The 27,590-nt window shown below is 42.2% G+C and overlaps 1 protein-coding gene across 12 annotated transcripts in view; it reads left to right on the top strand.

The window, feature by feature from the left end:
• SPMIP2 (sperm microtubule inner protein 2) overlaps positions 1 to 27,590 on the top strand; it is a 158,641-nt gene that overhangs the window by 54,055 nt on the left and 76,996 nt on the right. For 11 of the 12 annotated variants that reach the window (XR_003434933.1, XR_003434937.1, XR_003434936.1 and 8 more), the window contains one exon: positions 8,478 to 8,611. Coding sequence is in view for 7 of the 12 variants with exons in the window: in XM_027116855.1 (XP_026972656.1) it covers positions 8,602 to 8,611 (10 nt within the window). In the remaining 5 variants the exon portion in view is untranslated. Of the gene's footprint in view, positions 1 to 6,066; positions 8,313 to 8,477; positions 8,612 to 27,590 lie in introns of those variants that run through there. The other variant, XM_027116854.1, reaches the window with a different exon arrangement.

Genomic DNA, 27,590 nt, shown 5'->3' with positions numbered 1-27,590 from the left:
TTATTATTAAAAAACTTTTTTATTGAAGTATATTTGATTTATACAGTGTTTCAAGTGTACAGCAAAGTGATTCAGTTACACATATATATGTTCTTTTTTATATTCTTTTCCATTATGGTTTATTACAGGATATTAAATATCGTTCTCTGTGCTATACTGTAGGTCCCTGTTGTTTATCTATTTTGTATATAGTAGCATGTATCTGTTAATCCCAATCTCCTAATTTATCACTTCCCCCATGGTTCCTCTTTGGTAACCATAAATTTGTTTTCTATGTCTGTGAGTCTGTTTCTGTTTTGTAAATAAGTTCAATTGAATCTTTTTTTTTTAGATTCCACGTATAAGTGATATCATAGGGTATTTGTCTTTGTCTGGCTTACTTCACTCAATATGATAATATCTGTGTCCATCCAGGTTGCTGCAAATGGCATTATTTCATTCTTTTTTATGGCTCAGTAACATGCTATTTTTAGATTGTTTGTAACTATCAGACCCTCTTTGAGGATCCGTACATTTGAATGCTCTTTCTGTGTCATGGCAAATACTAAGAAGCTACGTCGACTTTTTCAACATCAAAGGTCAGACATTGGGGCTTCCCTGGTGGCGCAGTGGTTGAGAGTCCACCTGCTGAGGCAGGGGACATGGGTTCGTGCCCCGGTCCGGGAAGATCCCACATGCCGCGGAGCGGCTGGGCCCGTGAACCATGGCCGCTGAGCCTGCGTGTCCGGAGCCTGTGCTCCGTGACGGGAGAGGCCACAACAGTGAGAGGCCCGCATACCACAAAAAAAAAAAAGTTCAGACGTTGAAACGAATCTTGGATTGTAGAACTGCTGTAAATGATGCTTAGTCTCCGGAAACTAGATGAAAATAAGACGCTGAGCTTCGGACATTTGTCCAGGTTTAGGAGAACCTGTGGAAGCACACATACTCTCGCTGATATTTAATTGCTTTCCCCCCAGTAAGTATAAGTACTTATAGTCCATTATAGAAATACATTTGCTCGGAAAGGTAAGAAAGGTTGGTTCCTGGCTGTGCTCTGGGGAAACCACCCTCTGCTGCTGCCTTGTCATTGCGTTCAGTGTTTTCAAAGGGAGCTGCGACTTTCTCAGGAAAATAACTGGCGAACTGGATGAAGGATAGGAGAAATGGAGCTGGGTGGAGGGAGGGTGCTGATGGAGGGAATTTTCTACAGTAGATTTGTCCCGGCAGGAGGAAAGATTAAGTACGGCACGATGCCCTGGATTCGACAAAAGACCAGGGGGGCTGGAGGAGTCTCCAAATCACAGTGCCGCCCCCCCCAAACCCACCCAGTCAGTAGTGTGCTCTTAAGTCATCAGAAGAGCTGTCACCCCAGATTGTGTTGCTCTTTGGGGCCCAAGAAAGTCTGTTGGCGGCCTTCCAAGGGAGCATGTCATAGAGGAAGGGACTTGTTTCCTTCCCGCTGCATCCAGGAGTCTGGGTCTGAGTGGCGGTACAGAGAATGGCGTGGCAGCCAGGAGCCCACCCGTGGTTGACGTTGCTGGGGAGGGAAGAGCAGAATCCCACTTTGGCCGGGGCCACTGTGGAGAGGGACGCCTGCTTGCACAAAAATGATCTGCACAACAGCCAAGGTAAAACGTAAAGCCTGTAGGAGCGCAGAGAAGGAAGTGTGGGCATTTGAGGACCTCTGGAGGTCTGTGCTGGTGGAAGGGGAAGAAGAGAAATTTGGAAGGGGGTTGATTTTCTTAAAGGCAAAGATGGGAAGGGTATTTGCCAGGAACATTTAGGAGGGAATGCTACTGTTACAGGCTGAGAAGCTGCAGTAGCACCCAGATGGGAGAATTTCACTTATATTCAAAGTAACCATATTCATAATTTTGATAAATATGTTTGTTTATTTTTCATTTGAAATCCTTATATTGTGCTTTTTAAAAAAATTTTATTGAAGTATAGGTGATTTACAATGTTGTGTTAATTTCTGCTCTACAGCGACGTGATTCAGTGGTACCTATATATACCTATATATACCTATATATACCTATATATATATATACCTATATACCTATATATACCTATATACCTATATATTCTTTTTCATATTCTTTTCCATTATGGTTTATCACGGGAGACAAATATGTCTATTGAAGATCAAAATTAGATTTCATTTCTACAACTCAGAAATAATTAACCAGATTTGGAACCCCACATTCTCTGTTATGCACAATGAGACCAGACTTTGACACTAAACTCTCTGGAACACACCGACCTCCACAATAAACCAGGGATAATAATTTTGTGTCATAGCACTGTTGTGCAGACAGTGAAAAAACTTTGGAGTGAGAGAGAGGCATGGACATATATATGCTACCAAATGTAAAATAGATAGCTAGTGGGAAGCAGCCGCATAGCACAGGGAGATCAGCTCGGTGCTTTGTGACCACATAGAGGGGTGGGGTAGGGAGGGTGGGAGGGAGACAGAAGAGGGAGGGGATATGGGAACATATGTATGTGCACAGCTGATTCACTTTGTTATACAGCAGAAACTAACACAGCATTGTAAAGCAATTATACTCCAATAAAGATGTTAAAAAAAAAACAACTTTGGAGAAAGTGTTTTGCACAGTATCTGGCATGCAGTAAGTGTCCAGTGATATTTGTTCACTGCTCAGTGAAAAAGTCTTCACCAGAAAGTTGAACTAGTGGCAGAAGGAAGACCGCATAAACCATTAGAGCAGAACTGCAAGGGCTGTTGACATCCACAGTGCCACGCACGAGAAAAAGAGACGACAGATTCTTGTACAAGATGGAGCAGGGAGAAGAGCGCCCTGAATTGAAGACCAGGCGGGTGGATTCGTCCTGGCTCTTCCTCCGGCTCCCCTGCGCCGTGGCTTAGCCCCTCAGCTGGCCTCTCCCACGATCAGATTGCTCGAGCGGAAGCCGAGGGGCTCTGTCTCAGGAGTAGCTACGGTCCCTTATCACAATAACAGTTCACACATTTGTAAGGTATCACCCTATGGTTGCTAAAGCACTTGCTTTGATTATTTATTGTTTCTCCATGTAGAGTATAGCAGTTAGGGGATGGCAATTCTAATGTGTTGTGGTTTTAATTTTCTAAACGGTGTTTTTATAGAAAAGGCATGTATACTATAATCCCTAATTATATTAACTGCAACCGTGGGAGGTCAGGTTGATTGGACGGGCAGGGAATAGCATCTCTGGTGCCAACTTACCCGAATTCTAGCTACATGAGTAAGATGAAGAATACAGACACTTTCGTGAGCTGGTCTTGAAAGCCCAAATATAAAAAGAAAGGTTATGATGGTCACACTTTATTGTTTTATTTACTTATTTTCATTATTTATTTATTTTATTGACGTATAGGGGTTTTTTTAAAACATCTTTATTGGAATATAATTGCTTTACAATGGTGTGTTACTTTCTGCTGTATAACAAAGTGAATCAGCTACGCATATACATACACTTATAATGTGTTAGTTTCAAGTGTACAGCAGTGATTGAGTTATGCATTTATATATATATATAATATATATTCTTTTTCAGATTATTTTCCATTATCGGTTATTACATGATATTGAGTAGAGTTCCCTGTGCTATACAATAGGTCCTTATTGTTTACCTATTTTATATATAGTAGTTTGTATCTGTTAATTCCGAACTCCTAATTTATCCCTCCCCCCTTCCCCCCACCCCTACTATCCCCTTTTGTTTGTTTTCTATGTCTGTGAGTCTTTTTCTGTTTTGTAAATAAGTTCATTTGTGTCATCTTTTAAGATTCTGCGTATAAGTGATACCATATGATATTTGTCTTTTTCTGTCTGACTTATTTCACTTAATATGATAATCTTGAGGTCCATGATGGTCACACTTTAAATGTATATTAGTCACATGTATTTTCTAAGGGAAGAATGGGGAGAGGCCAAGGTAAGGGGGAGGTGATGAGACTAATATTACAGAGAATATTTACTGCATACATACTACATAGTGTGTCAGGTATTGTGACAAGCATTTTATATACGTTATTCCCTTTGCCCTATAGGGAGGGAGGCACAGTTATTCTCATTTTACAGAAAATCAACTTGCCAGTGTTACACAGAAGACTGTTGGGATTTGAAGCCAGGTCTGTATCTCTATTCCGTGAGTTTTCCAGATCGTTGCCTAAAAACAGGAATGTAGGGAAAGGACCTAAAATTATTTGGCGCTTAAAAGTATAAAGATTTACCGGTATAGGGGTGGCAAAGCTCCCCAGTTTGCAAAGTGTGCTTAGTAATAGGGTATTTGAGCATTAATTTTAGCAAGTACTGACCCTATATTCACCTGGAGATAGGTTCCATTGCTGCATCATGGGAGTTTCTAGTTTGTATCACTTTCCATCATTAACTGTGTAGCTGGATGCGTTCCCAAACACTGGAACAGGCATTTTTGCAGGGCCTGAGCACCGGGCACTGGCCTCCACAGCTGTACCGTGAAGCAGTTTTCAACTCTCAAGTAACTGTTACATTAGCAAAGCAAGACAATAGCCAACGTTTCATTTGTGCCCAGCAGTAAACCCTGAGCTTCATCAGAGGAGGTTGCGGCTGATTCATAAACAATAGGGATTTTCTCTAATTGAAGAGCATCTGCTGGCCACGGGAGATCGTCTTTAATCCCCTCTAATGAGTTCAGAAGCTGTCGCAACTTCTGATGACAGTATGGGCTTCATTTTAACTGCTTGGTTATCCTGTCAGCTCCACACCGAGTTAACACCATCGCTTTACCTACTGGCCTTGGTTTTCTGTCTTTCTCTTGTTTTCCGTGTTTTATTTTGTGACCCTACTACTCACGGTCACCCAGGCTGGATAACCGGGGTCCTCCTGATTCCTTACCACCTAGATTCAGCGTGTTTCCCGAATGCATCTCTTCTCCGCTCCCATCACCTCTGCCTTGGCCTCACCTGTACTTGCCTGGACCCCCGTCCCCAGGCTCTTCTCCTCAATTCGGTTTCCACCCAGCCAAGCATCTTCCATTTAAACCCAAGACTGACCAGTCTCTGCCTGTTTGAACCTTCAGGGGTCCCCGATGCCTACAGAATAGAGTCCCTGCTCCTGGCATGCCCGGACGAGCCCCTTAGGCCTCCTCTCCCCTCTCCCCTCTTAGCCATCACCGTCAGCAGTGCTGAACTTGTCTTTCTGCCATGTACAGTTCTGTGGGCTGTGTCTCCCCTCTGGGCCGTTTGCTCAAGCTGTCCTCTTTGTTCAAAATGCCCTTTCCGCCCATGCCATCCCCCAACCTCCCATCCCTTGCCTGGGTCCTCATCATTCTTTGAGACACAGTTCAGACGAGAGCCTCGCCCTCTGTCCCAGGAACGGCAGGTGACCCTCCCCTCTGTCCCCATGTCTCCAGGAACAAACTAGGTGTTAAATGTATTCCCGTAACCATCACTGCCCTTCTGACACTTTACTGTGATTCTCTGTTGGTGTGTCTGTTGTCCTTCTTTGGAATGTTAGCTCATCCTTGTAAAAGTAGACAAAGCTCAGCTCCTGGTAGTAAATTACACAAGAGGGATGACCAGAAGGTCTTAGAAAATCATGCAAATAGCTCCTAAATATACGAAAGGATGTTCCGTCTCGCTGATAGGAGAGGAATGCCGATTACTGTTTGACCAGTTCTTACCTGTGGTAAATCCAGAAGTTTGACAACATACTCTGTGGGTGGGGTCATGTGGAAATAGGCATTCTCTGACATTGCTGGTTGGACAACAAAATGGTACAGCCCTATGGCGGGGGGGAATTTGGCAGTATCAAGCTAACGTATATATGCCTTACCCTCTGGTCCAGGAATGACACTTCTAGGAATCTATCCCAAAGATGTACTGCAAAATAAATGAGAACATGTTTGCAGAAACCTATATTTTATAGCACATTTTATAAGAGCAAAAGATTGGAAACAGCCCATATAACCATTAATAGAGATCTCGTTGAATAAAGGGAAGGTGGAAAAAACACGTGTTTAGTTTGCTACTCTTTTTCTGAGAAAGGGGAGGATATGATTATAAATATATTTTTCTTTTAGTGTTTACAAGTTTTCCTATAAGGAGAAAGAAGTAACAAGATGTAGATGACAAAGATAAAAGCTAGACTTCTGTAAATATCCCTTATTTTAAGAATTTTACTTTGAAACCATGTAAATATTTTACTTAATTACACAAGAATTTTTTAATCCCTAAAAAATGAAACAAAACTAAACAAATGAACCTAAACATGTACTGAGTTGGTGGAAAGATCTCCCAAAGAACTAACTCTGATTTTTTCTCCTCTATTTTCCCTTCCCTCCAGCCTTTTGCCATCAGAATCACTGACCCTAAGCCCACAACAGATTGAAAAGTTTGTAACAGTCTCTGAGGCAAAGTGGAAGCCTGCATTCCTCAGGATGGGTTAAGGGGAGGTCCTCGGCGAAAAGCGAGATCTCCTTTATTTCCTGCTTATTTTACTAAAGAATTTCTTTTTGTCACTCAGGTTCCTCCTTCCTTCTCTCTCCGCATCACAAAAACTGCAGTGAGAAACCAAAGGGGCGGGCCCCTGACTTCCAGTAGGAGGTTTCACACTTGGAAAGTGGTAGTTCTGAGGACACAAATAGGGAAATTTCAGAGAGAAGCCTAAGGCTGGGGCTGGAGAGCCCTAGGCCATAGTAACAAGAACTGGTTAACCCCAGAAAGGGTAGGAAAGCTTCTGACACTGCAGAGGTAAAGAAGAGTGCCATGCAGAGCAGATCAAAGAAGACCAGTAGACTTGCCCATGCTGGGGGAGTAGAATCAGCTTCTGGTTAGAGGGTTGAGGGGTAAAACAAGAAGCCTTCCTGTGTAACACGTTTGCACCTGGACATGTTACCCAGTCCAAGGTCGTACTGCTCGCCACACAACAGGCCAAGAAATCGGGACACAAGGTGTTGGGGCAAGGAATAGAGATTTTGTTCAGGAAGCCGGAGAAGATGGGGGACTAGTGTCCCCAAGAACCACCTGCCCCAACTTAGCAGTCAGGCTGCTTTTATACTAAAATGGGAGTGGGCGTGGCTGATTGTTGGAAACGTCTTGGTGCTGGAATCCTTTGTTCACAACTGTTATTCTCTGTTCTGCAACATTTTATCTCTGTATGAATGGAAAAGTGTTTTACCCTTAAAGGTCAGAGCCTTCAGAATAGGCTCCCCTGTATATTTCAGGCTAGAGGCAACACTGTTTCACAAGGTGCAGAGCCCGCAGGACTCAGCACAGGCAACAGAGCACAAGGCTTAGAGCTACAGGGATAGACCTGATGCGGAAGCAGGTTTGTTCTTCCCTGTTACACATCTGTGCTGTCTGGTCGCCACAAGTCATGCCCTCCAGGAGTTGGTGGGGGGCAAGATGGTTATTTGGGATCTATGCCTGTGAACAGAAAGAGACTGAAGCAGGATTGGGCAGAGGAAGAAGCCGAACTGTGGTGAGGGCTCAACAAAGCCTCCGCTCACCGGGTGAAAAATGGTCCCATGGCAGGTGGAAACATCTGGACTTTATCCCCTCACCTTACCGAGTCTTCTGACCATGCTGCCCCGAGAGGGCTTGCCTCAGAGAGAGACACCACGAGAGGGACACAGCCCGCTGCAGCTAAAGCAGCCCTTGAAGGAGCTGACAGCTGCAGGCTGTCTACTGATGGTATTTCCTGCAGCTGGGGCACAAGTCTTTCCTTGGAGGGGGACTTGGGGGTTATATCCCTTTGCCACCAGGCTAGCAACCCTCTTCATAGTTAATGTAGAGTGTTTTTACTGTAATTTCTCTCAACAAACAAAAGGCATTACACTTTCAGTAAAGAACTCCATATATTTAAGGTTGAATTCAAAATTGCTGTTAGAATTTATATTCCATGGATTATCAGGTGGTCAATATTATATTTCTGGGCAGGCTGGAATTAGCTGTTGGTTCATTTATTCATCTCACAAACATTTCTTAAGCATCTATTGCATGACAGTCTCTGGAAATTGAAATATGAATAAAGATGCTTTTCCCCTGAACTGGGAGTGAGATTCTAGTAGGGAGGCGGACAAAATAGACAATTGAAACAACGTGGTAGCAGTTTAACAGGCAGGTATAAACAAGACGCTGTAGAAGTTAAAGGGGCGTGAAGGAGCCAGTGGTCAGCTCTGTCTGCAGGCATCCTCCTGGGAGAGGAGGCACGGGCTCTGACTCTCAGAGGACAGAAATATTCACATAAGAACATTATCGGAAGAGCAAATGAATGGGTAAAGGCTCAGAGGAACGAAAGAGCATCACACGTGATGGGAACCACAGATAGATTAATATGACCAAGGTACAGATTGTGTTTAAGGACGTGTTGAAATACGGGGCTGGGAAAAATGCATAAACGATGATCTTATTCATTTAAAATATAATTTCTAATTGTATTTTATCTAGCCGGGGCTTCTCAGATGCCTCTAACCGTGGTTTGTGATTTTTGTCTGTTCGGTTTGTGCAGTGACAGCCCTCTGCAGAACATTCCTTGGGATATGTTGGAAGACAGTGTTGACTGAGGCTGCCAGGTCTGTGGGGACGTACGGCTGCTCTAGATCTAGAACCTGAACAGGTCTCTTCTGGACTTGATGTTGACAGGTAAGGAAGAGACTGGATGCCGTTCCTGGGGATGCTACAGCTGTGTCTTGTCTGTTCCTGGAGGCTGGAACACTGAGCTCTTAGAAGGAACACCCTGCCTTCCTGTCATAAAGAGTCCCTAGCAACCACCTAGTTCGGGTCACAGACAGGGAGAGGAGAGACAGCAGAGTCTTTGGCTGTTTCTGGTGCAGATAAACTGGTGTGAGGAAGCTGAGAAAGAAAATCCAGTAGCACAGCTACAACCATGGCAGGTGTATCCTTTCAAGAGCCAGTACCGACCACAGTGGGGAGGCGGATGGTTTTTACAGGTAAAGGGCTTTTGAGTATCTTTCACAAGGAGAGTTAAGCTTTCTTTACCCCTCACCTATATGATGCTCACGTGACAATGGACATGAGAATGAAAGAAACATGTTATTCTACACGATTCTGTTACTCTTATGCACTCAGTCTGGGCGTCGACACCAAGCTGCCGTGAACAGCTGTTCCCGTTCTCACGACATCTGAGCTAACTTCCACAAAGGAATATTTTTGTATCATAAAGTTTATGTTTTGTGTAATGGGGGCTGCTCCGATGTTGATAAAAAGTATACTTGTGAGCAAATTTTCATTATTACTGATTTAAGTTTCTTGCATTTTTATACACTTTGACATATTTGGTTGATAAAAATTTGAGCAGGACGTGTAGTAAGCTCAGTAAAATTGTCGGCTGGCATCTTGTTCCTTCAGCGTGCTTTAAGTGATTTGGGTGGTGTGTGTGTGAGTGCAATTATGTGTGTGTATAACTGAATCCCTTTGCTGTATACCTGAAACTAACACAACATTGTAAATCAACTATACTTCAGTTTAAAAAAGTGTAGTTAAATAGAATACGACTAATTGTGATGTCTGTAAGAAATAAAGCACGTTTAATCTTATTTCCTTTATATTTTAAAATCACAAGCCTATTTTTAAGCATGCCGCTTGCTCATCTGTAAATTCCCCTCCAATCATGAGAAGCCTGGCTCCCACCCGTTGCCATCAGTTCACTTAATTGTTTAATTTTCAGTATATGTATATACACGTATCAGAATTGTTAACCAGTTCTCCAGGGGAGAAAACCTTATCGACCAGAGTACGGTGCTTCCTTGACGTTCTCTTGCCCTTGGGCTTACAGGCTCTGCTCGTTTCCAGAGTTACTTGGGTCGGGACCTTTCCCCAGCCCCTCCAGTGAGGCTGCTTCATACACCTGTCATGCAGTTAGATTCTCCTGTCACTGTCTGAATTGTCCTGGAGTTCCCTAAACTCCTAAATGATTGTTTTAAAATTTATCTTATTGAAGTATCGTTGATCTACAATGTTGTGTTGATTTTTGCTTTACAGCAGAGTGATTCAGTTATACATATGCATGTATATTCTTTTTTATATTCTTTTCCATGATGGTTCATCACAGGGTATTGAATATAGTTCCCTGTGCTCTACGGCAGGTCCTTGTTGTTGACCCATCCTGTATGTAATAGTTTGCACCTGCTGACCCCACCCTCCCAGTCCATTCCTACCCTCTCCCCCCACCCCCTTGGCAGCCACCAGTCTGTTCTCTATGTCTGTGAGTCTGTGTCTGTTTCCTAGATAAGTTCCCTAAATGATTTTTTGAAATTGTATACATCAGGGTTTCCTCTTTGTGCTGTGAAGTCTACAGGCTTCGACAACTTGGTAAGGCCGTGTACCCACATGACAGTATCATGCAGAACAGGTTCACCCCTCTAAATGTCCCTGTGCTTCACCTACACACGCCCCACTTTTCTCTCCCTGAGACCCTGGCACCACTGATCTCTTACTGTCTCCATAGTTGTGCCTTTTCCTGAAAGGCCTAGAGCTGGAACCACACAGTGTGTTGCCTTTGCAGACTGGCTTCTTTCGCTTGTCAGTAGGCACTGAGGGTTCCTCCATGTCGTTTCATGGCTTGGAGTGCTCATTTATTTTATCACTGAATAACCTTCCCTCGTATGGTTGGATCATAACTGTTTACCTAATCATCTTAGTGTCTTGCGGTTTTCGGCAATTCTGAAAAAAAAACTTCTATAAGGCTTTTGCATGGGTATGTTTTCAACTCAATTTGGTAAACACTTACTTAGCAATGGGATTGCTGGATCACGTGGTGAGACTCTGTTTAGCTTTGTAAGAAACTGCCAGACTGTCTTCCAAAGCAGCTGCACCACTTTGTGTTCCCACCAGCAAGAAGAGAGCGAGAATCCCTGTTGCTCTGCACCCTTGTCAGCATTTGGTGTTTCTTATTTTTTACCTGTAGCCAGTCTAACTGGATGTAATTACATCTCACTGTTGTTTTAATTCCCTAATGACCAATGATCATATACTTACTTGCCATCTGTATGTCTTCTCTGATGAGATGTCTGTTCACAATGTTTGCCTATTTTATAATTTTTTTTCTTATTGTTGAGTTTTAACAGTTCTGTATATATTTTAGATACAAATCCTTTATCAGATAAGTGTTTTGCAAATGTTTTCTCCTGGTCTGTGGCTTGTCGTTTCATTTTCTTAACATAGACTTTGATAGAGCACAAGTTTTTAGTTTTAGTAAAGCACAGGGAATCAATTTTTTCTTTCATGGATTGTGCTTTTGATGTTGTATCTAAAAATTCAAAACCAATTCCAGGGTCCCCTAGATTTTTCTCCTTGTTTTCTTCTAAAAGTTTTTACTGTTTGGTGTTTTCATTATATCTATGATCCATCAAGGTGATTTTTGTGTCTTTTATCTTATTTTTTTATACTATTTATTTATTTATTTATTTGGTTGCTCTGGGTCTTATTTGAGCAGGAGGGCTCCTTAGTTGCAGCTTGCGGGCTCCTGGGTCATGGCATACGAACTCTTAGTTGCGGCATGCATGTGGGATCTGGTTCCCTGACCAGGGATTGAACCTGGGCCCCCTGCATGGGGAGTGTGGAGTCTTATCCACTGCGCCACCAAGGAAGTCCCCTTTGTCTTTTAAAGTTTTCATTTCCGCCAGCTAATTGATTTCCTTTTTGCTTTAAGCCAGTTTGGGTTGGCTTTTCTGTCACTTCCAACTGTGAAAGAGTCTTAATTGATACTTGAAATTTCTTCTGATCTATGTCAGTGTGTACTTAGTTTCATGTATTTACGTAGCTCAAATTCTTGTCACCTTTGATAGGTTTAAGGTTTTTCATTATATTGATACAAAATAATTAACTTCATATCCTCCTGTATTTTATATTTAGTCTCCAGATTTTCTCTTATAGTAAAGCTACATGAAAACTTTTGGGTAAATTATTTTTCCCTTTCTGTTATTTTCTTGTGGTATATTTACAAAGAGTGGAATTAGGTGGTGAAAGGTACAGACTCCTGTTGAGGCCACGAACTTCAGAGGATTGTATAAAATACTATGAACGATGTATTTGTATTAAAAGCCTACAAATAGTTTTAAAAATCACTTTTACTTATTTATTTTTAAAATACTTATTTATTTATTTGGCTGCATTGGGTCTTAGTTGCAGCGTGTGGGCTTCTCTCTAATTGTGGCATGCAGGCTCCAGAGCGTGTGGGATCAGTAGTTGTGGCGCGCGGGTTTAGTTGCCCTGCGGCATGTGGCATCTTAGTTCCCTGACCAGGGTTTGAACCCGTGTCCCCTGCATTGGAAGGCGGATTCTTTTTTTTTTTTTTGTCGTTTTTGCTGTACGCAGCCCTCTCACTGCCGTGGCCCCTCTCGTTGCGGAGCACAGGCTCCGGACGCGCAGGCTCAGCGGCCATGGCTCACGGGCCCAGCTGCTCCGCGGCACGTGGGATCCTCCCGAACCAGGGCACGAACCCGTGTCCCCTGCATCGGCAGGCGGACTCTCAACCACTGCACCACCAGGGAAGCCCTGGAAGGCGGATTCTTAACCACTCGACCACCAGGGAAGTTCCCCATTTTTATTTATTTTTGATAATGGAGAGGTATATATCAATCTTTTTTTGATACAACTTTTAAAAAGTTTGTTATGGGGCTTCCCTGGTGGCGCAGTGGTTGAGAGCCTGCCTGCTGATGCAGGGGTCACGGGTTTGTGCCCCGGTCCGGGAAGATCCCACATGCCGCGGAGCGGCTGGGCCCGTGAGCCATGGCCGCTGAGCCTGCGCGTCCGGAGCCTGTGCTCCGCAACGGAGAGGCCACAGCAGTAAGAGGCCCGCGTACCAAAAAAAAAAAAAAAAAGTTTGTTATGACTCTTTTAAAATATATCCCACTTACCTGTTACTTATATCAAAATGTTTCCACATTTGATCACATAGCTTTTTTCTTTTTCATTTGCTGAACTATTTAAAAGTGAATTCCAGATATTCTATTGATATTATTTCACTCCTGTATGTTTCACTGTGCATCTCTTAAAAAAAAAAAGAACATATTCTTACATAGCCACATTGATATTATCATACCTAACAAAATTAACACCTATCCTGTGACATTATGTAATAACTAGTCCGTGGTAATATTTCCCTCATTGCCTCTAAAATGCATTTTTATGATTGATCGTGAAAATACAGATTCAAGCTAGGTCCACACATTCATTGCATTTGGTTGTGTTGTCTCTTTTGGTGTCTTATAAGCTGGTATAGACTTCTTTTTTTTTCTTGTTGCAGAAATTGTGTCAGTCATCCAGTAGAAATACCCAACATTGTGGATGTGGCTACTGTCATGTCATTTAACGTGTTCCTCTATCCTCTGTATTTTCTGAAAATTGAATTTGGCTGTTGAGTCTTGATTTTAGTAGGTTCAACCCTTTAGGGAAGCTTGTTTCTTGAATGCTGCTGTGGTCAACACATCACACATTAACTTTTACGCAGGTCAGATGTTACAACGTCAATTTCTCTAAGGCCCATCACTTAGGACCTTTCTAAGTTATTGGAACTTAGCCTCTTTTCCCTCCAAGTTTGGAACTGATCTCAATGGAAAGTCCATGTTCTTATAAAAGTGTTGGCAAAAGTGGGTATGTACCCTGGTTAGGCAAATGAAAAGTGGATTTGCTGCATATTTTACGTCAAATATTGCATCATTGCAATAAAAACATAGAAAATATTTTGTCACTATTAATAACTAATGTAAAAACAATAAAATATCATGAGAAATAGCTTAAACAATTACCTCAAATGCTGATATGTAAGGAAAAACTAACCAGATTATAAGAGGATGAGAAAATAGCTGAGAAATTTTGCAGCAACTTTGAGGGTGATTTCAGAGCACTTTTAAGAGTTTTATAGTGTTTTTGTTAATGCCTAATTTAATTTTAAAATCAAATTTTCCCTTTTTTGCCATAAGTGTAACACTCCTCATACTTATCATTGGTAGCTATAATTGTTTTAATTTCAATTTCTTTCATTTCTAGTGAGATTCCATTATTCCGTGAGACAATTCACATTGTATATTTACTTAGTGTACTGTGACTACCGAACTAATCTGACCACTCATCAAGTTTTATTTTTCTACCCAATTTTAATATTTTTCCTTTTAAAACATATTTCAGAAAAAAATTTGATTCTAAATTTTTATCATAGAGATTTGAAATCCAATGTAACAAATCGAAATTGGATCCCTATTGAATACTAAAAAGTTGTCCACGAGCTTCGGAGGATACAAAAATGAACAGGAATAAGATGTTTTCTGTCTTCTAGAAGCATGTAGAACATTATAAGTTATCCTGTTATCTTATTTAATCTAAATATCCATCACAGGTGTTCCCAGAGTGTAGTGTGACATTGAAAGGAAACACAAACCCAATTCCAAAGGCCTTGAGTAGTCAAGTAGAATAAGTGGGGATGGAGGACCATTACCTCATTGGACGCTCCACAAGCTACGCCCTGTGCTTTGTTTTCTTTTGTCTCCTACTCATTTCTTTTGACTGTCATAATTAGAGCACAGATTGTCTCCTCCATGATGGATGGATCTTAGATTTTATTTATTTTGCAACTCATAAAGGGATAGAGATTCAAATGTCAGTGGGTCCAACTTTGAAAACTTTTTAAAAAGTTGATATGTAACATATACTCTAGTAAGTATGTTCGTCTAGCGTTCAGCTTGATAATGTTTTACAAAGTGAACACTCTGATGCCTTTACTTTTTAGATCAAGATCGTGAATATTTTCATCATCCTAAAATGTTCCTTTATGTCACTTCCCAGCCAATCCCACCAAACTCAAACTGTTTTTATTTTTATAATCCATATGTTTTTGATAACTCTGAGTTTAATCTGATAAGGTAAATTATTGTCTGTATTTTTAAAACATTTTATTTGCTGGCTTATTCTTTCATGTAAGTTTTATTATCACTTTGCTAAGTTTTATTACATAGTGAAGAGATTTTATAGATAATGTTATTTTGGCATACAAAGGTCTTACTATGAAAACTAATATCATAAACAAAATTCTGAAGAGATCTTAAAGTATTTTAGAGCACGGTTATGTATTTTTACAACATCTGTTTGCAAACAAATGATACTGCTTACCCAATCCCAGGTCCCATGCTGCTTTAAAGTTACAAAATTACATTTAAAAAATACATTTTTTCATTCGGATTTTTAAATGAATTCCCACTTGGTCCAAACTGAGAGATTGATGGGATTATTACTATGGGATGTTAAATTAAAAAGGCACGTTCCTAGAGGGGTGGGATAGGGAGGGTGGGAGGGAGATGCAAGAGGGAGGGGATATGGAGATATATGTATATGTATAGCTGATTCACTTTGTTATACAGCAGAAACTAACACACCATTGTAAAGCAATTATACTCCAATAAAGGTGTTAAAAACAAAATGGCACCATAACAGATAATCTAATTTAACCCATCATTTTTCAGATGACAATACTGAGGTTCAGAGAGCTAAGTGACCTGCTCGAGATCACACAGCTTTAACCTCAAGGTCACACAGCCTTGATCAGAAGGACGGAAGCCTCTGCCTGCTTCTTGTTTATATGATGTATTTATGTGTGTTATATCCAGATTACTGACTAAATAAATATATTAATGTATTTTTTCAGCCATCATAGATCTACTAGAAAATCTGCACATGTAAACCAGGAATATTGCAGAATTCCACCTTATAAAGGAGTGATCACAACATGGGACTTCTGTTAGAAATATATTAGAATTGGAAATACTGTCTAGGAAATGGCCAAAAACCAATATGATGAATGAAGCTTTAGTGATGGGAGAAGTACATAAACATGTATGTGATTATGAACAGCTCGCTCCATTAGTCTGGGTTTCAGACCCATTTATTCATCTTGGTTTTTGCCTTGTGAAACGGTCACACTCATAGTCATGTCTCAAATTCAATTATTTTAAAAATAGAAAATGACTTCACACAGAAATGCCAGTGGTTTCCTATTTGAAGAAAGAATCAAATAGTCCTGCAAATTCAGCTTAAGTCTCATCACTATAATTCAGGAAGCAAATACGTCCCGTTTTAAAAAACTAATTCATGACAAAAGCTTACACATTTTAATGGGCCTGACACACTTGGCTAATCTGCCTTTTATTCTATAGTCGTAGTGTGTGATTTGCCTGAATCAAAATTTATCTACAAGTGAAAGCAGTTTCAAATCAATCCTACCTTAAATTACTGATCATGTGAATCATCACCAGTGTGATTCGCAGGAAAAAAATATTAGTTGCTGGCATCACTTTGAAAAGCATCTAAACGAAGCCGTTAGAAGAGGACCTCTAAGGACAAGCTTTGTCTCATACTCTATTTTTCTGTTTTGGGTTTTTTTAAGACAATATACACCTTTATTGCATGAAGTAAGAGGGAAAGGAGAAGAATTGATTAGCCTTTCTGGGCTTTGATTTGATTTTCCAAAGTTGACACTTCGTAGGTTACATTAGTATCGCTTCCTTAAATCAGGGAGAAGTGCTCAGGATTAAGCAAAAAGTGTTTTTTGCTTTTGAGACAGGGCTTGAAAAAATTATTTTGTCAAAGATTAGTGGATAGTTCTGTGTGCTAATGTGCTACCTGTGAGGAAATCAACATGAGAAGCTTCAGGAAGCAGGGCTGTCAGGTTAGCTGTCATCTCAGCTGCTTCTCCTAACCTTTTTTCTTACTTTCTTTTTATTGGAGTGTAGTTGATTTACAATGGTGTGTTAGTTTCAATTGTACAGCAAAGTCGTTCAGTTATACATACATATATATTCCTTTACAGATTCTTTTGCCATATAGGTCATTACAAAATGTTGAATAGAGTTGCCTGTGCTATACACTAGGTCCTTGTTGGTTATCTATTTTATATAGAGTAGTGCGTATCTGTTAATCCCAAACTCCTAAATTTTTCTTGCCCCTACTTTCCCTTTGGTAATCATAGGTTTGTTTTCTGTGCCTGTTTGTTTCTGTTTTGTAAATAAGCTCATTTGTACCATATTTTTAGGCTCCACATGTAAGTGTTATCATATGATATTTGTCTTTCTATGTCTGACTTACTTCACTTAGTATGATAATCTCTAGGTCCATCCACATTGCCGCAAATGGCATTATTTCGTTCTTTTTTATGGCTGAGTAATATTCCACCGTATATATGTACCACATCTTCTTTATCCATTCATCTGTCAATGGACATTTAGGTGGCTTTCATATCTCAGCTGTTCTAAATAGTGCTGCAGTGAACATTGGGGTGCATGTATCTTTTCGAATTAGACGTTTCGTCTTTTCCAGATATATGCCCAAGAGTAGGATTGCTGGATCACATGGTAACTCTATTTTTAGTTTTTTAAGGAACCTCCATACTGTTCTCCATAGTGGCTGCACCAATTTACATTCCCACCAACAGTGTAGGAGGGTTCCCTTTTCTCCACACCTTCTCCAGCATTTAATGTTTGTAGACTTTTTTTTTTTTTTTTTTTGGGCTGTGTTGGGTTTTCGTTGCTGCGCGCGGGCTTTCTCTAGTTGTGGTGAGCGGGGGCTACTCTTTGTTGCGGTGCTAGGGCTTATTGCAGTGGCTTCTCTTGTGGTGGAGCATGGGCTCTAGGTGCGTGGGCTTCAGTAGTTGCGGCACACGGGCTCAGTAGTTGTGGCTCGCGGGCTCTAGAGCACAGGCTCAGTAGTTGTGGTGCACGGGCTTAGTTGCTCCGCGGCCTGTGGGATCTTCCCGGACCAGGGCTCGAACCCGTGTCCCCTGCATTAGCAGGCGATTCTTCAGCACTGTGCCAACAGGGAAGTCCTCGTAGACTTTCTAATGCTGGCCATCCTGACAGGTGTGAGGTGATACCTCATTGATGTTTTGATTTGCATTTCTCTAATAATTAGTGGTGTTCAGCATCTTTTCATGTGCTCATTGGCCTTCTGTATTTCTTCTTTGGAGAAATGTCTATTTAGGGCTTCTGCCCATTTTTTTCTTTTTTTTGATATTGACTTGTATGAGCTGTTTTGTGTATTGTTGGTTGCATAGTTTGCAAAAACTTTCTCCCAGTCCATGCATTGTCTTTTCCTCTTAACCCTTGTGACCGCGATCTTCTTATCGGTAATTTGAGGCTAGTAGTACCTGTTTCATAGCATATTCTATGATGACCTAATGAAGTGCCTGCATATAGTAAGAATTCAGTGACTTTTTAAAAAACTAATTTATCCTATTTATCTTCTTGAGAAGCTGATAATCTGAAGGGGGTAGGAGCTAGGAGAGGACACAAACATCATCTTAGAATCCTATTTTTTTTTTCGTAACAAACCAGCCAAGTACACATTATTTCCTGAAGTCTTAAGCCATAGGTGGGTTTTTAATGGGCACAGAGAGAAATAATCTAAGACTATCTAAGCCGTGGTTTCTAAACTTCAACGTGCATGCGAATCGCGTGGGGAGTCTTGTTAAAATGCAGATTCCAAGTCCAAAGGTCTGGGTGGGCCTGAGAGTCTGCATTTCTGCCAAGCTCTCAGGTGATGCCTGTGCTGCAGGAACCATACCTTGAGTGGTGAGGGTCTGAACTCTTCTGGCTCTTACTGTTGTGACTTTGGACTAGCTGTTGGACTAGGACCTTGGACTCTGTGCGCCAGTTACACGGTCTATAAAATGGCAATATTAGTATCTACTTCACAGGGTTGCTGGGAGTTTTAAGTGAGTCAGTGCGCATAGAGTACTTAGACCAGGGTCTGGCACGTGGTATTCTCCATATCTGCATTAACTATTATCATGTGACATAGATCACTAGCAATCTAAACTAGTAAACTGCTGGCTATGGGCCCAGGACACAAAATAAATATATATATTTTTTTTTTCACAAAATATATTTTTTAAGCTGCCAACGATTGGCCTTTGGGATTTTCCTATAAACCTGATGTAAATACTACTAAGGAAAACAAGTTCCATTAAAACAATGTTGTGATAGAATGGCAGGTTTTAAAAAAATGAATTAGTTCATTAATTTTACTGAAGCGTAGTTGATTTACAATGTTGTGTAATATAGAATGGCAGATTTTGGAATACTACCTTAAACCACATGAATTCACGGGACCTTGGTTTGGAAAACAACCCAGCATCCTGTCGTCAGGAAGGACAGAAAGGTCCCCTTCGGGGCCCTGGGTGGGAAGTCTTACGCTTTGTCTGTCTCCCTTGGGTCTGTCCCCCTCCCCTTTCCTGTCTGCTGCAGGAGGAGAGGCAAAAGCACCTTCCGAGGCACCTGCCCTGTGTGATCCTAGTTGGTTTCACTCACAGCCAGTGAGAAAGGGTAAAGTTCCTGCTGTCTAGCTGACCCCGGCTGCCAGCAATTATCTCAGAAACCGTGAAACCTACCAAACGGCCCTTCTGACCACAGATACCATCTTTGAGAAAAATACACGCCAGGGAGGAGTCTGAGACAGATTGAAGACTGTCCAGGCTTTTAAGAATAATAGCACTGAAAGAGGCCTCAAAACGCTTCTGTGGTCGCATCATTTCTTTGGGGCAGCACTTTCTAAAATAAAGGAAATAATTTCTGGAAGCTACAGAATTGCAGGCGAGGCAGTCGTTTGAGAAGAGGAAGTTCTGTATCTGGGGTTGAACTCGACAGACCTGGCAAGGAGCCCCAGCACCCCACTTCCAAGCGGGGGGCTAGCAGGACTGACCTTCCCAGACAAGGACCTAGAGCAGCCTGAGGAAAGCTTCTGGTGGGGGCAAGGCGAGCTCTGGTTTCTTTCCAAGCCTTATTCTTGTCAATCAAGGGAAATGCACTGGGGATGGAGGCGGAGAACCCCGAGTGGCTGGAATGAGTGCAGCACCTCCCAGGTTTGCTAAACAGCGATCAAAACTCACCAGCCCGTAATTGGGGGAGGGAGGGGGCTACTGAGGAACTGGGGAGAAACAGTGCGCCTGGAAATAGGAAGCAAATCCGCTTTCTGCCAGCAATACTAAGACCTCCCCGCTGAGGACTCTGAACTAACCAGTCCCAGATCTAGGGCACCGATTCTCAAAATGCAATGTGCAGAAGAACCGCTTATGGAGACGTTTAAGGATGCAGAATGCCCCAAATTCTGAGTTAGCTTTTCTGGGGCCTTGGAACTTGCACTTAAAGAAGCACGTGGAGAGACTAAGATGCAGGTGGTCCACGTGACACTTTGTGGGAAACACGTAGACCCTTGGGCAGCAGGCACTGTACCTGTTCTACCCCAGGAAGGTCACAGGTCCTCCAAGGCTGGAAGGTCTAACTGGACTCTAGTCAGCACAGAAGACTCAGCTCACGAACATTGTTGTGTTCTTTTGTTTTTGTTTTATTATATTGGAGTGTAGTTAGTTGATTTACCATGTTGTGTTCGTCTCAGGTGTACAGCAGCAGAGTGATTCAGTCACATATCCATATATCTATCTACTCTCAGATAATATGTTTTTACAATGTAATCTAAAAGTTTTTCAATGTAATTTAAAGGCTCATAATTTTTTTTAAAAAGCTTGGGAACATTTGTATAATTCAAATTCGTGTGTGTTATATCATTCTGTAAATGATCGTATAAAACAAAATATGTCTTTCAGCCCAGTGGATTATGGCACTGATGACAGGATAATTAGGAATCTGAGTAGTCAAAACTTATGCAAGCAAAGCTATCTGAGGTCAAGATTGTTGATGGCAATCGGGTTAGATGAATTCTTTGTTCATAGCAAGGAAATAATACCTCCCATGTCTCTTCCTTTTAGAGATACCAAACTCTTTCAAACTTCAATTCACAAGCTGAGTAGCCACCCTCTTTTCATAATATGGAAGCAGAATGAAGTAGGCATGCTAATCACGTGGGCTACATAAAGATGTTAAAAAGCACAGCCTTTGATTCTGCGATCCTAGGGACTGACGCGGTAGATCTCGTTCATTTCCTTTCCTGGGGATTGTGCAGCTGCTTAGGACGCGGGCTCCACTGCTGGACCACACTCCCTCCCCATCACCTCCTCTGGGAACACATGGGGGCTGGGTGCACACCGACATCCACACACATTCTCAGCAGAACTCACCCGAGGACTGGCAACCCCTCTTATCTGCAGGGATTAAACAAGTTACCAGTTCCAGATCACAGCGATTTCTTCCTTTCTTTTCTCAATTCCAATGTCTTAGATTTCCTTGAAATGCCCCCCTCCCCCAAAAATGATAGCTTATCATTGACCTTGGCATATAATTAATTACTCAGAAGAAAAGACTGAAATGACAGTTTGTGGTAAATCCCCAACTTTGTTGGAGGAGAAGTGCTATGGAAATACCGTCTGATTGTATGGATTTCTGGTGTAAGGACTATAAAGTAGGAAGTTATTTACACTAGTCTGTATATTGGTCAAGAACCCCATTAATCATTATGGTATTTTTAAGAATATTTTTTATAAATTTATTTATTTAATTAATTAATTAATTAATTTATATATATATAGGCTGCTTTGGGTCCTCGTTGCTGCATGTGGGCTCAGTAGTTGTGGCTCGTGGGCTCTAGAGCGCAGGCTCAGTAGTTGTGGCGCACGGGCTTAGCTGCTCTGCAGCATGTGGGATCTTCCCGGACCAGGGCTCGAACCCATGTCCCCTGCTTTGGCAGGCGGATTCTTAACCACTGCACCACCAGGGAAGTCCTAATCATTGTTAAATAAATAGTTCCTGCTGCTCCCCACCCAGAGGGCTCTGAGGATGCAGCTCGTCCACAATCAATGCGGGAGATTGAAAGACTCTGCCTTTGTGATTTGGGGTCTGAGCATCTTCATGTGGCTTTCTTCAACTGAGAGTCACATGCCTCTCGTTACACTCTTGTCTTAGTGGCCTTGGAGGATGGCTTTGGAAGACTCAGATATTCATACACAACAACCAGCCTTTAAGTCTATCTTTAAACATTATCTCCAAATTTGGGTGGGAGTTTTTCCAGCCACTTTTGTGTGATGATATAACGTAGACAAAAACTGTATGTGTAAACATGCACTTCATCGCTGTGAATCACCTAAAAAAAAAAAAGGAGGGTGCCTAGCTAAAATATTTGGAAGTTGAAACATGTATTTGGGACTGAGATTGGGCCCAAAGGCTGAGGTTGTACAAAAAGTTAGGACCATGTATTTAAGCAGAAAGTTCAGGGTTCACAGAACGTGGGATAGGGTAGACACACCGATAAATGGAAAGGAAAGGACCCCCATCCCACCTGGCACAAAGGCAGAGGGTCCAAGTTCGAGGATACTTGTCTTCTCACCTCTTGACCAGACACAGTTGAGAAGATAAAATTTTGAGCAAGCGACTTGAATATAAGGAGGCTTCAAAGACAACTTCTGCCATCATGGCTATTCCTGTAGTCTGTTTATCAGAAGGGATCACAAACATTGGGACCTTCTGTCAACTCCCACCTTCATCCAGTGACTGGTATACCCTAAACCCCCATCTTCTTCTCTTCTGCAGTTACAAGGAGATGGAAGAAAGAAGAGCAAAAAAAGCTGCACAGAGATTATCACAAACCCTAGTTGGTCTCTGTTTACAGTTGTCAAATTCCTACAGAAGGACATTCAGGGACTCTTGACTAGAGCTTTGAATTTCAGCCCCGGTACAGACCTGATTTACTGTAGCTCCCACCCCAGCAGGCAAATCCAACAGCCAGGTGGCTGGCGCCCCCCTCCTTGATATGTCCTCTGCCCTCTGGCTGTAGTTTCTCCTGTTGTCCGGGCTGAGACCTTGTTCTAGCCACACCACACTCTGTCTTAGGATGACCAGCTGCCCCAGTTTACCCACCAGGAGGGGTTTCTTGGGACACTGGATTTTCAGTACTAAAACTGGGTGACTTGGTCACCCTAATTCCAGCCCTATAACTGCTGCCCCATCCCAGCCTCAACACATTTACTTGAATTCATTATCTGAATTGTGCACGAAGCAGAGTGGGGAAATGGTGGTGCAGTCAAAGCACCCGGCAGGAGTTCCCTCATACGTAAGCCTTTACTACCTTCCTCCCTGGCACTCAGAGGAAAATAAACAGGCCCAGGGGCTGCCACGGCGATTCGGTAGATGCACCCCTCTGCTCCGAGGACATCTTGCCCAGTTCTAGACGCGTGTGTTCACTGGCCTCTCTGCCTCTGTCTGATCTGGGGCTGCTACTTCTCTTGACTGAAAACCACTTGTTTTGTATGTCTGTGGGTCTATTTCTGTTTTTGTAAATTCAATTGAATCTTTTTTTTTTTTCAGATTCCACATGTAAGTGATATATATTTGTCTTTCTCTTTCTGACTTGCTTTACTTAGTATGATCATCCGTCCATGCTGCTGCGTATGGCATGATTTCATTCTCTTTTTCATGGCTGAGTAATAGTCCATCATATATATGTACCACCCCTTCTTTAGGGGAAGGCAAGGGGAGGGATAAATTAGGAGGTTGGGGTTGACATAGACACACTACTATATATAAAATAGATAACCAACAAGGACCTACTGTGTAGCACAGGGAACTATACTTGATATTTTATAATAACCTATAAGGGAAAAGAATCTGAAAAAGAATATATATATGTAACTGAATCACTGTGCTGTACACCTGAAACTAACATGACATTGTAAATCAACTATACTTCAATAAAAAAATAATAGATTTTTTAAAAGGTTTTTAAAAAATTATTTATGAAAACATAGGAGTAGAGAGTAGTTAGACATGATACCAAAAGCACAATCCATGAAAGAAAAATCTGCTGCATTGGACTTGGAAAAATTAAAACCTTTTGCTCTGCAGAGGTACTGTTGAGAGAAAACCATAAAATAGAATAAAATAGAATAAAATAAGGACCACTTGTATCAGACCATCTATTGAGTTCATCACAAACCCAGGAGACCCCGAATCTATCCTAAATTGTTTCCAGTAATCTGAGGGGGCCTCAAATTTTACAGGAGGGGCAAGACAGCATTCTGGGCCATCACATTTGCTTAGAGGCAAAAATAATAAAATCTTTTTTCCCTTTTTACGTTTTGTACTTTTTTTTTTTTTTGCCTTGGTCTCAACAATCAGCTGTCCATGCATTTGAGTGGTTTCTGCCATCAGTGGGAATGAGGGTCGCTTAAATCATGTGAAGTGCAAGTCAGAGGGACAGCACAGCCCGTGCGCTATCCTGAACTTGCTACGGCCTAAATGAGCTGGGTCTGTGCCTTGTCGACTTAGGGAAGCTGGCACTGCATTTCCCAGAACCTCCTCCTCTGCACAGTTTTGGGCCAGTCGGGGCCAGGGAGCCACTGGCGTGAGATTGGAAGGCAGAAGGGAAGTAGACAGTATGTCTGTGCCGCCGGGTGCTGCTGCGGCTACTGACGGTTGGCGGCAGCTTCCGTGACCCCCCCAGCCTCTCTGACTCCTGGGCCAGGTGAGAGACCCACTGGGGTCCAGCCAGCTCTGTCAGGTTCCAGTTTATCCTGCAACAGGAAAGCCCACTCTAAGCGGTCGCGAGCATCCCCGAAGCGCACCTGGGCACGGTGGCCAGCATCCTGGATCTGCGTGACTCATACCTGTGTGAGCCCGGCGGCTCGCTCTGCCTGGCTTCCCTGTGTGTCTTCTGGCCCCAAGACTCCCTCTTTACTGTTTTCAAAGCCACACTGGCTTGACCACAGCCTCTGATCTACTGCTTGTCTCCCAGCATCTGAATCACTTTCCCGACCCTCCACTGTGGGTGTGTCACACACAGAATTATTTTCTTGTGGAGCTGGGGGACCAGGACTTCTGGGACTCACCTTCTTTCTGGTTCCGGCTTCAGAGAATAAGCAGACAGGACATGGTCGTAGCACCAAGGGCAGCCTAATGCAGAGTATGCTGTCAAAAAAGCTTCTAGAAGGAAGGCGTGAATGAACTGATGAACTGACAGATCGTTGAGAAGTTTACAGTCTGGCATTTTCCTTTATCACATTATTCCCAGGCACTAACTTACACGTTTGACCAATCGTTCTCCTATCTAGAGAGTCATTCTGAATGTCTTTTTAATCCCTAAAGGGGGTCAAAAATGATCTCAGCATTAAAGGACGAGGCAGAGGGAACACATCGCTGTCTCCTCTCTGTGCTCCCTTCTTTGCCTGGAGTAGACGTGTGCTTGTAGAAAGCACAGGAGTCCTCCGCGGTATCTCCTACCTCTCTCATCCAGAATGTCTCTAACTCTCCTTTCTCCGTGATTTATATGATTTGGTCCCTAATCAGGCACTGCTGAAACCAACATCAGATTTCAGACAAGGAGTTTCCACCTGCTCCCATCAATGTACACGCTGGTCACCCATCACCTCCACCCCCAGACCTTTCCAGGGTGGTGGTTACGTCTGTTCATGCTCCTTTGGAGACAGAGATTGGCTTTTTAGTGGAAATGGAAAAGTTAAGGTACTGCAGATGCACTGTGGCCAGTAACGGGAAGAAATCACACAACTTCAAAGGCAACAAACGCGTTTAAGCCCCTCTTCTTACCAGTGGCCCAGCTGCTTCTCACCCAGTGTCTCCTTGTGGGGAGCGGGGCTGTTATAAAAATGAGAAATTGGGAGCCCAGTAGGACTCCCTACTTCAGCTTTTTAAACTGACAAACAAGCACGAAGTAGCTAGGCTGCAACCTCAAGGGGTTCCGAAAGAAAAGGTAGGAAAATAAACCAGAAAAGATGGCAATCTAGAAAGCCTCCCTAAACGAAAGAAAACAAGGAAGAATAGCAGAATGAATCCCCTCCCCTCTTCTGTTAACTAGAAAATTGGAAACTGGAAAAAAGAGCTGTCATTTTAAAATTACTGCATTTCCCCCAATAATAATTGACATGAAAAAGTAACACCTGATGGTGCAAAAGTAATGTTATTTTGTACTTTGAACACTGCAGTGACAAATGGACTAAAGGGAGTTCAGCTAACTGGTCCATGGTTATCGATGTAATTTCTTCATCTGCTGGAGGGAATAGCCAGGGTTTGCCGAGGGTGGAAAACTCCGAGGTGCTTCTATATGAACCTGTTCATGTTGTAGTGGTCTGGTTAATGGAGGTGATTGGCAGTGATGCTGGAAATCCGCTTTCCATCCCATTTCTCTTACACAGGCAGCAGGAACATTGAACGAATTCCCATCCCCACACTCATCGTGTATTTGACTGTATACATATATTTTAAAAAGTTACAAATTCTAATTTTTCAAACTTTTATGTTGACTCCATCAACCTGTCCAAGTTCTGTTCAAGACCCACATTTCCCCTGACTGAAACCTCACTCCTTCTTGGATGGGACTTGAACCCAACCAGAACTCAGACTGGGGCTTGAACCCACGATCCCTGACTTAGGAGGGGACTCGAACCCACTATCTTTTAATTGAAACCGCTCACCTGGTGTCAGGACTTACTGAAGCTCAGATTCTTTTGTCTCGATGCAGAAAGAATTCAGCGTGAGGCAAAGTGATAGGTAAAGAGTGAGTTTATTAGCATAGGATGCTTGTGAGAGGTACAAGCAGACAGGCAAGAGGTCGCAGCCCTGAGAACAAAGGGGGCTACATTTTCATAATCAAAGAAGAAGTGGGGAGGGGAGAAGACCACCTTCTTCCTCATTCTTGGGTAGACGTCAAGGCTTACATCATTAGTTCCTCCGTTGGCCCTATATGGTTTAACTGGGACTGTCATGGCGCTATTTAAATCATATGTATATTAGCAGAAGGATGGTGACAGACTAAAATATGGTAATTCATCTCAGGTTTCGGTGTAATGTCCAGTTTCACCTAGTTTCTTTCCCCTTTCACCTGTATTCCTTTCTTGGCTACATGCAGAAATGCTACTCTTCAAGGACCATAACTTCCTGACTTCATGTAACAAGATTCAGACCCCACGTCTACTGTCTTGTGTTTTAACTCTCAGGGTTTGTGGCTTGAGTGTGCCTGGTGGTTGAATGCACTTGGTCTTCCTTCAAGGTAGAGTTGCTACGTTACTGGATTCTTTCCTAGAGTGGTCATTAGCTTACAACAGTCTCCCAAACTCCCTTAAAATTCCCTTTCTGTCTTTAATCCCTTAGTGGGATTTCTAAACTAACTAATTATCCTGCTCTATCCCTATCATGACTACTTCTCACCGCTCCTGCCCTGTCTCTGAATTTCTCTTTCACTGCAAGGCAGCATCACCCAGCTTCGCTCTGGTTGTTCAGTGGGTACCACTCCTTTCTTAGATTATAAGCTCTCTGAGGGCTGGGCTGAACCTTAGCCTTTTGCCTTCCCCTCATCAGACAACATAACACTGCACACGTAGTAAGCACTCAATATAATTTTTAAACATTAATCTAATCACACAAAATTGTAGGTTTTTATCTTTTGTCAGCATTCTAATATACATTATTCATATTTATATGTAAATTACAATGCAAAGCATTACAAAAAGCTAAGTTTCTTTGTTCCAATTCTTTTCTTTCTAATAGATTTTCTCTTCCCTTAGTCTAGCAAAACTTGGAAATTTTGTATTACAGTATCTGCAAAGACTCTAAGACACATACCCAGAAGTGGCACCAGTGTTCTTGGCTCTGGCTTTATGAAAGGGACTACGTGATACTGAACTAAATTTCATTTCTAAAAGCTTTGCTACACTTGAAAAAAA

Source organism: Aethalodelphis obliquidens, unplaced genomic scaffold (assembly GCF_003676395.1).
Source record: "Aethalodelphis obliquidens isolate GAN/ISIS:26980383/991018 unplaced genomic scaffold, ASM367639v1 scaffold17, whole genome shotgun sequence".
Taxonomy (NCBI): domain Eukaryota; kingdom Metazoa; phylum Chordata; class Mammalia; order Artiodactyla; family Delphinidae; genus Aethalodelphis; species Aethalodelphis obliquidens.
The sequence above is the reverse complement of the archived record's forward strand: the minus strand, read 5'-3'. Positions and strand labels throughout refer to the sequence as shown.